General features: G+C 42.0%; 1 protein-coding gene across 1 annotated transcript in view; it reads right to left on the bottom strand.

Annotated features, from left to right (window-relative positions):
- The window catches only part of LOC141130771 (vomeronasal type-2 receptor 26-like), a 132,440-nt gene that overhangs the window by 42,412 nt on the left and 72,679 nt on the right, over positions 1-17,349 (bottom strand). The window contains exons 4-5 of the mRNA XM_073618160.1: positions 15,524-15,757; positions 14,021-14,144 (exon numbers count right to left, since the gene is read on the bottom strand). Coding sequence (XP_073474261.1) covers positions 14,021-14,144; positions 15,524-15,757 — 358 coding nt within the window. The remainder of the gene's footprint in view (positions 1-14,020; positions 14,145-15,523; positions 15,758-17,349) is intronic.

The raw sequence follows: 17,349 nt of genomic DNA, 5'->3' as shown, positions 1-17,349 counted from the left end.
GGGTGAGTGGTGGTGGAATAGGGGGAAGAGGCCGAAGAGCACGAAGAAACTATACTGTCCCTGATTAAATTCGGGCCACAATTATAGATCATGTCATCAACCATGGCCTCACAATGGCAGAGGAAGGTCGCCGAGTGCAGCCTAATGTGCCTCGCTCTACAGTCTTCTCTATCATCCAAACCTTTCACAGGGAAAACAGGTACAGTATGTAGTCAATCAATGATAGAATTATATAGATGTAAATTACTTTTTTTTCCTTTGAAATGTCATTTTGCCTTCAGACTGTTCTAAAAACGGGAAACATGCGCCCCTTTACAGGCATACTATAGACACCCCCCAGGTATGAAATTTAAAGGGATATTACACTTTTATTGTTTCACTTTAAGCATTATTAAAATCACTGCTCCCGAAAAAACGTCCGTTTTTAAAACTTTTTTTGCATTGATCCATGTCCCCTGTGGCAGGACCCAGGTCCCCAAACACTTTTTATGACAATAACTTGCATATAAGCCTTTAAAATTAGCACTTTTGATTATTCAGGTTCGTGTCCCATAGACTTTAATGGTGTTCGCGTGTTCGAACAAAATTTTTGCCTGTTCGCAAGTTCTGGTGCAAGCAGAACATGGGGGTGTTCGGCTCATCCCTACTGGTAGGTGGGTGGGGGGGGTGGAATCAATGACAGTGGTCACAGGTGGGTAGGGGCAGAGACAAGGGGTGACTCAGACGGGAGGAGTTCCTGCACCTATTCTCCGAGAAAAAAAACATATATTATAATATTTTTTTTCTATTCTGTTCTATTGTTTTTCTATGCTATTCTTTTCTATTGTTTTCTGTTCTATTTGAACCTTTTCTATTTTAATTTGATTCCATTATATATATATATATATATATATATATATATATATATATAACCATATTATATACAGTGGGGACGGAAAGTATTCAGACCCCCTTAAATTTTTCACTCTTTGTTATATTGCAGCCATTTGCTAAAGTCATTTAAGTTCATTTTTTCCCTCATTAATTGTACACACAGCACCCCATATTGACAGAAAAACACAGAATTGTTGACATTTTTGCAGATTTATTAAAAAAGAAAAACTGAACTATCACATGGTATTCAGACCCTTTGCTGTGACACTCATATATTTAACTCAGGTGCTGTCCATTTCTTCTGATCATCCTTGAGATGGTTCTACCTCTTCATTTGAGTCCAGCTGTGTTTGATTATACTGACTGGACTTGATTAGGAAAGCCACACACCTGTTTATATAAGACCTTACAGCTCACAGTGCATGTCAGAGCAAATGAGAATCATGAGGTCAAAGGAACTGCCTGGAGAGCTCAGAGACAGAATTGTGGCAAGGCACAGATCTGGCCAAGGTTACAAAAAAATTCTGCTGCACTTAAGGTTCCTAAGAGCACAGTGGCCTCCATAATCCTTAAATGGAAGACGTTTGGGATGACCAGAACCCTTCCTAGAGCTGGCTGTCCGGACAAACTGGGGAGAAGAGCCTTGGTGAGAGAGGTAAAGAAGAACCCAAAGATCACTGTGGCTGAGCTCTAAAGATGCAGTCGGGAGATGGGAGAAAGTTGTAGAAAGGCAACCATCACTGCAGCCCTCCACCAGTCGGGGCTTTATGGCAGAGTGGCCCGACAGAAGCCTCTCCTCAGTGCAAGACACATAAAAGCCCGCATGGAGTTTACCTGAAGGATTTCAGGATGGTGAGAAATAAGATTCTTTGGTCTGATGAGACCAAGATAGAACTTTTTGGCCTTAATTCTCAGCGGTATGTATGGAGAAAACCAGGCACTGCTCATCACCTGTCCAATACAGTCCCATGGCAGCATCATGCTGTGGGGGTGTTTTTCAGCTGCAGGGACAAAGACGACTGGTTGCAATCGAGGGAAAGATGAATGCAGCCAAGTACAGGGATATCCTGGATAAAAACCTTCTTCAGAGTGCTCAGGAACTCAGACTGGGCCGAAGACAATGACCCTAAGCACACAGCTAAAATAACGAAGGAGTGGCTTCACAACAAATCTGTGACTGTTCTTGAATGGCCCAGCCAGAGCCCTGACTTAAACCCAATTGAGCATCTCTGGTGAGACCTAAAAATGGCCATCCACCAACGTTTACCATCCAACCTGACAGAACTGGAGAGGATCTGTGTTAGAATATTATTCCAAATTCATAATTCGGCACTTATAGGTGTTATATTATATTCATGGCAAGCTTGCAAAACATATTTGGTTTTATGATTAATCATAATAAATAGAGTATGTGTGAATGACCTTGATCAATTGATTTGACATGATTCTTCATCTAAAGCTGAGCATTGCTGGATTTTTCTGGTGTAGCCAATTTGAGTATGACATTTAAGGTATCTTGGTATAGAATGTCATGAGAAGTAGGGATGAGCTTCGAGTTCGAGTCGAACTCATGTTCGACTCGAACATTGGCTGTTCGCAAGTTCGCCGAACAGCGAACAATTTGGGGTGTTCGCGGCAAATTCGAATGCCGCGGAACACCCTTTAAAAGTCTATGGGAGAAATCAAAAGTGCTAATTTTAAAGGCTAATATGCAAGTTATTGTCATAAAAAGTGTTTGGGGACCTGGGTCCTGCCACAGGGGACATGGATCAATGCAAAAAAAAGTTTTAAAAACGGCCGTTTTTTCAGGAGCAGTGATTTTAATAATGCTTAAAGTCAAACAATAAAAGTGTAATATCCCTTTAAATTTCGTACCTGGGGGGTGTCTATAGTATGCCTGTAAAGGGGCGCATGTTTCCTGTGTTTAGAACAGTCTGACAGCAAAATGACATTTTGAAGGAAAAAACTCATTTAAAACTGCTATTGCATTGCCGACAATACACATAGAAGTTCATTGATAAAAACGGCATGGGAATTCCCCAAAGGGGAACCCCAACCAAAAAAAAAAAAAAAAATGACGTGGGAGTCCCCCTAAATTCCATACCAGGCCCTTCAGGTCTGGTATGGATATTAAGGGGAACCCCGGCCAAAATAAAAAAAAAAATGACGTGGGGTTCCCCCTAAATTCCAAACCAGACCTGAAAGGTCTGGTATGGATTTTAAGGGGAACCCCGCGCCAAAAAAAAAAAAAAAAACAGCGTGGGGTCCCCAAAAAATCCATACCAGACCCTTATCCGAGCACGCAACTTGGCAGGCCGCAGGAAAAGAGGGGGGGACGAGAGTGCGGCCCCCCCCTCCTGAACCGTACCAGGCCACATGCCCTCAACATTGGGAGGGTGCTTTAGGGTAGCCCCCCAAAACACCTTGTCCCCATGTTGATGAGGACAAGGGCCTCATCCCCACAACCCTGGCCGGTGGTTGTGGGGGTCTGCGGGCGGGGGGCTTATCGGAATCTGGAAGCCCCCTTTAACAAGGGGACCCCCAGATCCCGGCCCCCCCTGTGTGAAATGGTAAGGGGGTACTTACCCCTACCATTTCACTAAAAAACTGTCAAAAATGTTAAAAATGACAAGAGACAGTTTTTGACAATTCCTTTATTTAAATGCTTCTTCTTTCTTCTATCTTCCTTCATCTTCTGGTTCTTCTGGTTCTTCTGGCTCTTCTGGTTCTTCCTCCGGCGTTCTCGTCCAGCATCTCCTCCGCGGCGTCTTCTATCTTCTTCTCCTCGGGCCGCTCCGCACCCATGGCATGGGGGGAGGCTCCCGCTCTTCTCTTCTTCTCTTCTTCTTTTCTTCTCTTCTTCTCTTCTTCTCTTCTTCTCTTCTTCATTTTCTTCTCCGGGCCGCTCCGCATCCATGCTGGCATGGAGGGAGGCTCCCGCTGTGTGACGGCGCTCCTCGTCTGACAGTTCTTAAATAACGGGGGCGGGGCCACCCGGTGACTCCGCCCCCCTCTGACGCACGGGACATGACGGGACTTCCCTGTGGCATTCCCCGTGACGTCACAGGGAAGTCCCGTCAAGTCACCGTGCGTCAGAGGGGGCGGGGTCACCAGGTGGCCCCGCCCCCCGTTATTTAAGAACTGTCAGACGAGGAGCGCCGTCACACAGCGGGAGTCTCCCTCCATGCCAGCATGGGTTGCGGAGCGGCCAGGAGAAGAAAATGAAGAAGAGAAGAGAAGAAGAGAAGAAAAGGAGAAAAGAAGAAGAGAAGAGCGGGAGCCTCCCCCCCATGCCATGGGTGCGGAACGGCCCGAGGAGAAGAAGATAGAAGACGCCGTGGAGGAGATGCTGGACGAGAATGCTGGAGGAAGAACCAGAAGAGCCAGAAGAACCAGAAGAACCAGAAGATGAAGGAAGATAGAAGAAAGAAGAAGCATTTTTAACATTTTTGACAGTTTTTTAGTGAAATGGTAGGGGTAAGTACCCCCTTACCATTTCACACGGGGGGGGCTGGGATCTGGGGGTCCCCTTGTTAAAGGGGGCTTCCAGATTCCAATAAGCCCCCCGTCCGCAGACCCCCACAACCACTGGCCAGGGTTGTGGGGATGAGGCCCTTGTCCTCATCAACATGGGGACAAGGTGTTTTGGGGGGCTACCCCAAAGCACCCTCCCAATGTTGAGGGCATGTGGCCTGGTACGGTTCAGGAGGGGGGGCGCACTCTCGTCCCCCTCTCTTTTCCTGCGGCCTGCCAGGTTGCGTGCTTGGATAAGGGTCTGGTATGGATTTTTGGGGGGACCCCACGCCGTTTTTTTTTTTTTTTTGGCGCGGGGTTCCGCTTAAAATCCATACCAGACCTGAAGGGTCTGGTATGGAATTTAGGGGGAACCCCACGTCATTTTTTTTTTTAATTTTGGCGCGGGGTTCCCCTTAATATCCATACCAGACCTGAAGGGCCTGGTATGGAATTTAGGGGGACTCACACGTCATTTTTTTTTTTTTTGGTTCGTGCTATTCATCCGGAAGCGCCTCTGAGATACAAGAATATTAGATATTAATAATATTCTTCATTTTGGCGGGCCAGACAGTTCCGTCATTTCTCAATTCTAACGGAAATCTCGATCCTTGCTGAGGGGGGAGAGATTAGCACAGTTTTGCGAATATTCAAGTCTCGAGAAAAAAGACGGTTCAGAACCTATCAACCAAGAGGCGTTTGTGTTGCATCAGATGTGGACAAGAGGTCCAAGAAACTGAGCCGGCTGAAGACGAGAAATTCTTCTAAATATGGTGAGTAAAGTTATGGAATTTATTGATGAAATAGCTAAAGACAGCAAGTTAGAGTTTAAAGATGTGTCTTTATATCCAAATGACAGTCACTTGTGGGCATATATGTACAATGAATGCTTAAATGCCAATACACAGATTGATAAATCCAGGTTCACTGTACATAAATTACGTAAGAAAATAAATAACGTATTGAAATTAGTGAGAATATTTAACAAAATGATTATTAATGTTGATTTACCTGCTAAAAATGTGTGTACACTAAAGCAGACAGAAACTAACAATATATAGAACACAGGAATACATGAAAATGTGTCCCAAGATTCTCTTAATTGTCCAAACTGTGAGATTTTTTGTAATTATATAGAGAATCTTGAGGAACAAATTGACTCCAAAACAAATCTTTTGGAAAAACTTCAGAATGACAGTAGATGGACACAGATTGCTGTAATAACTACAGATGACAAAATGACTGAATCTAAATGTAAGCAACAATCCTCTTATATTCCGGAAAGTTTGGATATGGAGAATGTTGATGCTACTGATGAAAAAGAAATGAAACATAAAAACTTATTATGTAGAACTGCAAAACTAAAGTTGCAAATACATGATCAACTTATGAAAGTTTTAAAAGACTTTCCTATTTATGACACTGAGGCAACTGTATTTTCCAATTGGGATTTATTTGAAATGTTTGCGGATCGTTTTATTCTGTCAAATGATCAACGCAATTACATATTTCAGTTGTGGGTTCCTGTTAATTTCGCTAAACGAATTAACACACCTGTTATTGATGACGAAGGTCAGGAAAAACAAAATGACGCGACAGATAGACTGCGACAATTATTGCTATGTATGACCGGTGAGCAAATACCGACCGTAAAAATGTTAGATCTTTTACAGACTACTGCAGAAGAAAATCCAATTGATTTTAAAATAAAATTTTGCAAGGTTTATGAAATGATATTTGGAGTAGATGATGACAATGACCCAGGTTTAAAAACAGCTTTCATAAAAAAAATTAAATACCTTGACCCAACTTCAGTAGCCATAGCGCAGGAACGTCAAAATTTAAATGATATAGTAAGTTTCATTGATTAAATTAGGAGACAATTGAATCAAAGCAATCTCACACACGAGATAGCTATAATTCAATGTGACAAAAATAGTCAGGCTGCAGACATGTCAGAAAAGACAGGTCTTGGCAGGAATGACAAGGACAGCTGCAGACAAGTGAGACAAGGAGACCCTATCACGTGTCTTTACTGTCATAGATCTGGCCATATGAGAAAACATTGCTGTAAATTTAAGAGAGACTCACAAATAAAAACTAAAGATATGGAGAATGAAAAATCAGCTTTTGTACAACCTGTTTTTTCACGGCAAGATAAAATTTTGACTGAATTGCCTTATGCCACTGAAGTCAAACAGATCAGTAATTTGACTATTAACAGCAGTTCAGACAACACTGTCACTGAAAGAGAGGGTTTATTGCCATTGCCAAAAATAGAATCACATCGGGATTCAATTTCTCTGCCATTACAATATGTAGCACCAATTATTTTGGACAAGAATGGTAGGCTATATATACAATGTTTGCTGAATGGTAAAAATATTAATTGTCTCATTGACAGTGGATCTGAGATTAGCCTTACCAAAGAAAACATACCTGTGAAACCAAATTCTCCTATGTGTAATATAGTGGGTTTTAATAATACAGCTAATTCCACTGCTAGACAAGTATCTAATGTAACATTTGAAGTACCTGGATTAGTGAAAACTAACATTAACATTTGGGTATGTCACAAAGCAGAGAATATACTCGGCATTGATGTAATCAATGAACAAAAATGGGTGAGGTTATGACGTTCACACGTTCACATGTAACATATAAAGCCTATGCTTCCATATTGGAGGTCAGACAGACACACACTCACAGACGCACACACACACCCTCTAGGATAGATGACCCAAAAAGACTCATGGCTGTATTAGATCAAAAGGGTTCTTCTACTAAATACTGAGCAAAGGGTCTGGATACTTAGGACCATGTGATATTTCAGTTTTTCTTTTTTAACAAATTTGCAAAAATGTCAACAATTCTGTGTTTTTCTGTCAATATGGGGTGCTGTGTGTACATTAATGAGGAAAAAAAATGAACTTAAATGATTTTAGCAAATGACTGCAATATAACAAAGAGCGAAAAATTTAAGGGGGTCTGAATACTTTCAGTCCCCACTGTGTGTGTATATATATATATATATATATATATATAAAACCATCTTACTAAATTCTAATTTTGTATAGGATGATTTTGAATTTGAATAGAAAAGATTAAAATAAAATAGAAAATAATTGAAAAGAATAGCATAGAAAAACAATAGAACAGATAGATAGATAGATAGATAGATAGATAGATAGATAGATAGATAGATAGATAGATAGATAGATAGATAGATAGATAGATAACAAATTTAGTTTAATAACGAATCAAAACAATACTTTTTTCATCCTGCACATGTCTACCTGAAAGTCACACAAAAGGGACAAAATTCTGTTTCTCCTCTTTCCTCACTTTTCAGGTCTACCCACGCTATATCTCATGACCTCTCAGCAGCTTCCACTGACAAGGATGATGGTATAGCAAAGGGTGTCACAGGTCCTTGCAGCACGTCTGCCAGCAGCACACCACCAGCTGTAGAGAATAGCAGGCAAATTTCTCTGCCCCAGTTACTGCAGTGGAAAAAAAAAACATAGTCACTGCCAACCATATGCCCAGCGTCTAAATTCCAGCTTGTCCAAGCTGATGGCTTTACAACTCCTGCTTTTCGGTCTTATGGATTCTGCCCCTTCCATGAGTTTGCACAATGGTAGGTTCCCGGTCACTATTTACTTGCAAGGCCATTCCAGCTCTCTACCATTAAGTGGAAGACAATTCTGTGGCATTGATGGGAAAGGTAGTTAGCCGCAATGTCCATGTTACTGCTGACACGTGGTCCAGCAAGCATGGTCAGGGATGATTAGGGCAGCCATCAGAAATTTTTGGGTCCCTTAGACAACTTTAGACCTGGGCCCCCCACCCCCCCCCCAAGCCTGACCACCAACATTCCCCAGGGCTTGCCTATGGGCCATCCGACTGAATCCGCACACCGGCCACCTCACCTGTACACACTCAGCCCCCCACCTCAATCCTGTATATATGTAAGCCTCCTTACACCTGTAAATTTATCAGCCCCCCTAACACCTGTGTATATGTCAGCCCCTCCCACACACACCTGAATATATGGAAACCCCCCTCACACACCCCTGTATATATGTCAGCCCCCCTCACACCTGTATATATGTCAGCCCCCCTCACACCTGTATATATGTCAGCCCCCCACACACCTGTATATATGGCAGCCCCCCTCACACACACCTGTATATATGTCAGCCCCCCCATACACACACACCTGTATATATGTCAGCCCCTCCCACACACACCTGAATATATGGCAACCCCCCTCACACACCCCTGTATATATTCAGCCCCCCTCACACCTGTATATATGTCAGCCCCCTCACACCTGTATATATGTCAGCCCCCCCACACACCTGTATATATGGCAGCCCCCCTCACACACACCTGTATATATGTCAGCCCCCCCATACACACACACCTGTATATATGTCAGCCCCCCATGCACCTATTTATATGTCAGCCACCTCACACACCTGTATATATTTCAGCCCCCCCACACACACACATGTATATATATCAGTGCCCCCCACACCTGTATATGTAAGCCCCCCCACACACACCTGTATATATGTCAGCCCCCCTCACACCTGTATATATGTCAGCCCCCTCACACCTGTAAATTTGTCAGCCCCCCTAACACCTGTATATATGTCAGCCCCTCCCACACACACCTGAATATATGGAAACCCCCCTCACACACCCCTGTATATATGTCAGCCCCCCTCACACCTGTATATATGTCAGCCCCCCTCACACCTGTATATATGTCATCCCCCCCACACACCTGTATATATGGCAGCCCCCCTCACACACACCTGTATATATGTCAGCCCCCCCATACACACACACCTGTATATATGTCAGCCCCTCCCACACACACCTGAATATATGGCAACCCCCCTCACACACCCCTGTATATATTCAGCCCCCCTCACACCTGTATATATGTCAGCCCCCTCACACCTGTATATATGTCAGCCCCCCCACACACCTGTATATATGGCAGCCCCCCTCACACACACCTGTATATATGTCAGCCCCCCCATACACACACACCTGTATATATGTCAGCCCCCCATTGCACCTATTTATATGTCAGCCACCTCACACACCTGTATATATTTCAGCCCCCCCACACACACACATGTATATATATCAGTGCCCCCCACACCTGTATATGTAAGCCCCCCCACACACACCTGTATATATGTCAGCCCCCCTCACACCTGTATATATGTCAGCCCCCCCACACACCTGTATATATGGCAGCCCCCCTCACACACACCTGTATATATGTCAGCCCCCCCATACACACACACCTGTATATATGTCAGCCCCTCACACACACACCTGAATATATGGCAACCCCCCTCACACACCCCTGTATATATTCAGCCCCCCTCACACCTGTATATATGTCAGCCCCCTCACACCTGTATATATGTCAGCCCCCCCACACACCTGTATATATGGCAGCCCCCCTCACACACACCTGTATATATGTCAGCCCCCCCATACACACACACCTGTATATATGTCAGCCCCCCATGCACCTATTTATATGTCAGCCACCTCACACACCTGTATATATTTCAGCCCCCCCACACACACACATGTATATATATCAGTGCCCCCCACACCTGTATATGTAAGCCCCCCCACACACACCTGTATATATGTCAGCCCCCCTCACACACCTGTATATATGTCAGCCCCCCATACACACACACCTGTATATTTGGCAGCCCCCCTCACACACACCTGTATATATGTCAACACCCTCCCCACACACCTGTATATATTTCAGCCCCCCACACACATCTGTATATATATCAGCGCCCCCCCCACACCTGTATATATATCAGAGCCCCCCACGCACACACCTGTATATATGTCAGCACCCCCCCGCACACACACAAACCTGTATATATGTCAGCCCCCCCACACCTGTATATATGTCAGCACCCCCACACACATACCTGTATATATGTCAGCCACCCCCACACACACATGTATATATGTCAGCACCCCCCACACACCTCTATATATGTCAGTGCCCCACACACAACTGTATATATGTCAGCGTCCCCCCCACACACACCTGTATCAGCCACCCCCCCCACACACCTGTATATATGGCAGCCCCACATACACAAATCTTTACACACACATGCCTCTGGCCCCTCCCTGTACACAAACAGTCCCCCTTCCTTTCCTTCACAGCCCCTACTTGTAGCTTCCTACCTGGTCCCAGCTCATTTTTACAAAGCTGGCATGTTGGTGAGAAGCTCAGTACAGGTAGATCACTGTCACAAGAGTGGTGCACATGCACATAGTAGCCAGAGATGGCAGTAAAGAGCTCGATGTCTAAAATCAATGACACGAGAACTGGAGAAACTGTGAGGTCATTTCTATACTGCACAGCACAGACCCCCTTACCCATCCCACCTTCTTCTGGTCCGGGTGGGCCCTTCGGGCCCTGGGGCCCCTTACAGTTGTAATGGCTGTACCCCCCTGATGGAGACCCTGGGGATGATATATTTCCTTCACAGCACACTGGGTAACTCTGCTTGCAACTTGGAATGATGCTGGACAGGGCTCAGTGCTGCAGCTTGTTTTGCCACCACGTCTCCATACAGCTGGAGGTAATGATGAGAGATTTGTCAGCTCCGCCCCTCCTCTTCCTCCTCCATGCCCTCCTCTGCTGAATTGTCCTAAGAACCACCAGTACCCCCTAAGTGTTCATGGGGCTATTCAATGAGACAGGCTAAAAAATGCCATGCAGTGCTTCAGCTGGTCTGTCTAGGGGACAGAAGCCACACCGGAGCAGAGATTATTTTAGCTTTAGCCAGGAATGTGATGCAAACTTGCAGTGCATGGCCTTCCTCATTCGTTAAAGCCAGCAAAAGGATTTTGCTGATGCCCAAGAATGTGTGGCATCAGGAAGAAGGATCACTATTGTACAAGAGGAAAGTCTCGGAACTCATCCCATCCCCACAGAGGGAGCAGAGCATGATATATCTTGAGGACACCTTAAAGAGGAGTTTATGTAACACCTCTCCAGACTCTGGTAGGTTACAATCTCATGGAAAAGCTATTTTTAAGGCTTGTGTTGATCAAGAGAGGAGTGGTGGAGAAGGATTTTTGGCGTCCACATCCAATCGACAGTATCTGCATCATATGGTGAGAGATTATCTATGGGCAAAAACAGACATGGAAAGCTTTCCAGTAAATGATTTACTGGTTAGCTGGGTCATGACAATAGACCACTGGCCCGAAATTGCCCAGTATGCAATTGAGCTGCTAGACTGCCTTGCATCCAGTGTGCTTTCCAAACAGTCATTCAGTGCTGACGGAGGTTTTGTGACTGATAAAAGAGCGTGTCTGTCCACTAACTCTGTTAACCGGCTACATTTATCAAAATGGATTATTCCTGGATTAGCAGTAGCTATTAGGCCCCTGATGGAGATGATTAAGTGTTTTCTGGATCTGGAATCTCTGAAAGACTGTCTACGCTGCCTAGATTTGTGGGTGTTGATTTTATCTGCAAAAAATGTTATAGTGTAGGTTTCATGGACACAATTAACACCCAAGGACCAAATTTTTCCTCTCCTATTGGACAGGTGCATATAATTTAAATTTTTGACAACTTTACATGCGGACTTAGGGGACCCCCCAGGCACTATATTTAAAGGAATTTTTCCTTTTTATAGTTTTACTTTAAGCATCAGTAAATCACTGCTCATTTAAAAATCTCTTTTACAAACTTTTTTTCATTGATACATTTCCCCAGGGCAGTACCCAGTACTCACTTTTGTGGCCAGCGGTTTAGACATTAATGGCTGTGTGTTGAGTTATTTTGAGGGGACAGCAAATTTACACTGTTATACAAGCTGTACACTCACTAATTTACATTGTAGCAAAGTGTAATGTTACAGCTTTTGCACATCTGTGAATTTCACGTTAAAGTTAAAAACAATTAATACAAAAAACATAGTATATGCGCATATATACTGTATATTAGGGGTGTTGAAATTAATCGTAACATCGATGCATCGGGATTCGGCCATCCACGATGCGGCATTGTATGTGTGGAGCAGTGATGAGCAAAACCATAAATCACACAAAACGTAAAAAGGTATCAATGGAGGTGTGAATAAATCACTAAGACAATAAGACATGCATAAACCATAGTTAATGAAATGGCATACATTGTCGTTTGGGGGGATGTTATGGAAACATTGTGCACAGTCTCTGTCCATCTCTTGTATCAAGTCCGCAGTCTCGGACCATCTTCTGTAGTATGTCTTCAGTCTCTAACAATCTTCTGTAGTATGTTTGCAGCCTCTGACCATCTCCTGTATCATCTCTGCAGTCCCTGACCATCTCCTGTATCATCTCTGCAGTCTCTGACCATCTCCTGTATCATCTCTGCAGTCACTGACCATTTCCTGTATCATCTCTGCAGTCTCTGACCATCTCCTGTATCATCTCTGCAGTCACTGACCATTTCCTGTATCATCTCTGCAGTCTCTGACCATCTCCTGTATCATCTCTGCAGTCTCTGACCATCTCCTGTATCATCCCTGCAGTCTCTGTCCATCTCTTGTATCAAGTCCGCAGTCTCGGACCATCTTCTGTAGTATGTCTTCAGTCTCTAACAATCTCCTGTAGTATGTTTGCAGCCTCTGACCATCTCCTGTATCATCTCTGCAGTCACTGACCATTTCCTGTATCATCTCTGCAGTCTCTGACCATCTCCTGTATCATGTCTGCAGTCTGTGACCATGTCCCGCGTCATGTCTGCAGTCTCTGACCATCTAAAGTATCATCTCTGCAGTCTCTGACCATCTCCTGTATCATCTCTGCAGTCTCTGACCATTTCCTGTATCATCTCTGCAGTCTCTGACCATTTCCTGTATCATGTCTGCAGTCTCTGACCATCTCCTGTATCATCTCTGCAGTCTCTGACCATTTCCTGTATCATGTCTGCAGTCTCTGACCATCTCCTGTATTATGTCTGCAGTCTCTGACCATCTCCTGTATCATCTCTGCAGTCTCTGACCATCTCCTGTACCATGTCTGCAGTCTCTGACCATTTCCTGTATCATGTCTGCAGTCTCTGACCATTTCCTGTATCATGTCTGCAGTCCCTGACCATCTCCTGTATCATGTCTGCAGTCTCTGACCATTTCCTGTATCATGTCTGCAGTCTCTGACTATTTCCTGTATCATGTCTGCAGTCTGTGACCATGTCCCGTGTCATGTCTGCAGTCTCTGACCATCTCCTGTATCATGTCTGCAGTCTGTGACCATGTCCCGTGTCATGTCTGCAGTCTCTGACCATCTCCTGTAGTCATTTGGGGGCAGTCTAGAGCTCCTCTTTAAGTTTTCTGCTGTGTTTACACTTTGCTACATGCAGGGAGTGTTGTCTTTTATTTAAGAACAGAGAAAATGGAGTATTTCTGAACCTTTGAATTTTTTGGATGAAAACTGTGTGCAGTATTCATGATGCATCGCGGAATTGAAACAAATCTAATTGTGGACAGCATTATCGTAATCGAATCGAATCATGAGGCCAGTGAAGGTTTATACAGTATGTATATAAAAATATAAGGTATACCAGTCACATTGGATATCTGCCCTTCTGAACATGGGACACAGTCATAGCAGCAAGAGTGGATTGAAGCTCCTGGCTTTTTTCTGTATCCGGGCAAACAAGAGTCCACACACCGAGACTCCAGCTTCTAAAAGGAAGTGAAAAAAAAAGAGTTTACGTGTAAATTTCAGGTTTACTTGCACTTTAAAGTGTAATATATATTTTTTTTTTTTGTAGACTGGTGTCAACCTTGCCCTATTTTTTTTTTTTTTGCATTTAGAACAGGTATAACAAAATGCTTGAAATTGTATATTTAATAGAGCAAACAGGAGGAAAAAAGAGAATTTCACTCTTATGGTTTACAAACATGTTAACTATTGTAACCTGGGGGGACAGAAGTCATTCCCCATGGAGAACCCCATAGTCTATGAGGAAGAGTAAGAAATAATCTCAAAAAATATTTTACTTCCTTTTTTTAACCACGTCCTGCCCACATTAAAGATGGTTACAGCCCAGGCTTACTTTGCTGGGAGGGAATCCATGGACATCCTCCTGGGATTGTCCTCTGTGATCTCTGAGTCCATGGGACTGAGATGACCATAGATTGGGATAAAGGGCCAATCACAGTGGCCCTTTTCCACGTGATCAGCTGTGTTCAATGACAGCTGATCACAGGATGTAAACACAAGCTGGTTATGGGCTTTTCTTTCCTCATGCTGACATTGTGAAGAGAGAAGAAGAGAGCCAATAACTGGCTTGTGTTAAAGGGGCATCAGCACTAATAATCAGGGCTGCCAATCAGTGCCCACCAGTGCTGCCAATCAATGCTCATCAGTGCTGTCAGTCAGTGCCCATCAGTGTCTCCTCATCAGTGTCACTTATCAATGCTGCCTATCAGTGTCCATCAGTGCTGCCTACCAGTGCCTATCAATGCCCATCAGTGCCACCTATCAGTGCCGCCTCATCGGTGTCCATCAGTGCCACCTATCAGTGCCGCTCACCAGAGTCACCCATCAGTGCAGCCTCATCAGCGCACATCAGTGAAGGAGAAAATTTACCTGTTTTCAAAATGGAATAATAAACTATGAAAAATGTTTTTTGTTGTTGTTTTGTTTTTATTTTTTCAATTTCTTTTTTTGTTTATTTAGCAAAAAATAAAAAAAAAGTGGTGATTAAATAACACCAAAAGAAAGCTCTATTTGTATGAAAATTATGATAACATCTTCATATGTGTACAGTGTAGCATGACCGCGCGATTGTCATTCAAAATGTGACAGCGCTGAAAGCTGAAAAATGGTCCGGGCAGGAGGGGGTTAAAGTGTCTAGTAGGCAAGTGGTTAATTTCTGTGTTATTTATATTATATGTGAAGGACAGATAAGGCTAATATAATATTTGAAGCAATAAAGTTCATGGGTAACATTATGAAATGTCATTGAATGACTATAATTGTTACATATCTGTTGTGAAAACTGTACAATGGGCGACCAATGTCATGAAAAGTGAGAGCCACATGTTCTCCTCCTCACCGTATTATTGTCTTCATCCCATGTTATTTTGTTGGGGTCAATGTGAAGTTGGTCTTCTTCTTTACCCCATGGTGTGTACAAACCAATATCAGTAGACTTTATTCTAATTTGGCGGTTAGACTTCTTCCAATTTACTATTTTGTAGTAGAATGGAAATTCACAATTTTCATCAAAGAAGTTAATTCTGTCTGCCGTCTTATATGGATTTTTTATTTGTTTCACATATTTATACAGCTGGAGGACAGAAAAACTTCAAACAAGTTAACACTGAAGTTTAAACAATTTATATGTTGCTTTCCCTTTTTTCTCTATCTACCTTTATCAACGCAATATACAGTATACATATTTATATATATATATATATATATATATATATATATATATATATATTTTATAAAAAACGTTTCTATTACATAGTAGACATGTGCAATTCGTTTAGTACCAAATTAGTTTTCTAACGAATTTAGACAACTTCTTCCTTATTTCAGAACTATCCGAATTGTCGAATTTACAAATTTTTCAGAATATTTGTAAATTTGAAAATTCATAAATTAAAAATTTCGTAAATTTGAAAATTTCGTAAATTCAAAAAAAATTTGAAAATTCGGAAATTTGAAATGTAGAAAATTTGGAAATTTGAGAATTCGGAAATTCGAAAATTCATAAATACGCAAATTTGAAAATTTGGAAATTCGGAATTTTGGAAATTCAGATTTTAAAAATCAAGAAATTAAAAAATTCGGAAATTCGCAAATCTAAAAATAAGAATGAAAATCCAAAGATTTAAAAGTACAAAAATCCTAAAAAAAAAAAAAAAATCCGACAATTCAAAAACCAGAAAACTCGAAAATCTGAAATAATAACTAACTAATAATAACTTAACTATTACTAACTATTAAATTGTAGGTATTGGAATTTCCTTTCAAATTTGGCTGTTACAAATTTATCCAAAGTTACGAATTATCCGTCATAATGAATGCCATATTTAAACGAATGGGACGTAACTAATTAATAATAATAAATAACAATAATAAAAAAAGTATTATTATTATTTATTATTATTTACTTCCATTCCATTTGTTTAGATGCGGCATTCTTTATTTCGGATAATTTGTAACTTTGGATAAATTTGTATTCATTACGTTCACTAACAACCAAATTTGAAAAGAAATTCCAATACCTATAATTTAATAGTTAGTTATTATTAGTTAGTTAGTTATCATTTTGATCTTTTGGATTTTTGGATTTTCGTTCTAATTTTCAGATTTTCCTTTCTTATTTTTGGATTTTTTAATTTTCAGATTTTTTTCGAATTGTCAAATTTTCAGTTTTTCGAATTCCGAGTTTCTGAATTTTCTAATTTACGAATTTCCGAATTCCGAATTAAAAAATTTCCGAATCTTAGAAATTACGAATTCCAAATTTTCGAATTTACGAATTCCGAATATTCGAATTTTCGAATTTACGAATTACGAATTTTCAAATTTAAGAACTTTTTGAATTTCCGAATTTCCGAATTTCCAAATTTCCGAAAAAAACAAACTAACAAAAGCGAAAACAAAAAATTTTTCGGCAGTGCACATGTCTATTACGTACCTTATTTTCGATTAATTGACGTCATCACTAGGTCTCTGTGGCTTTCTATGCAATAAAGGCATGTCATGGCTGGTGGAAGGGACTGGCAGACTAGTAAATAGCTTCCTAAAAACATAACAGCACCCTGCCTCAGGTCTCTTCTTAAGAGCCCTCGGTCCCGATGAAAGCAGTGGTCTGGATCTTGGGAGGAGATATGCAAATATCAGAATGCCCTGATGAGTGGATATCAG

This window comes from Aquarana catesbeiana, linkage group LG01, assembly GCF_042186555.1.
Source record: "Aquarana catesbeiana isolate 2022-GZ linkage group LG01, ASM4218655v1, whole genome shotgun sequence".
Lineage (NCBI taxonomy): Eukaryota > Metazoa > Chordata > Amphibia > Anura > Ranidae > Aquarana > Aquarana catesbeiana.
Note: the sequence above shows the minus strand (reverse complement) of the source record. Positions and strands in the feature narration are given on the sequence as shown.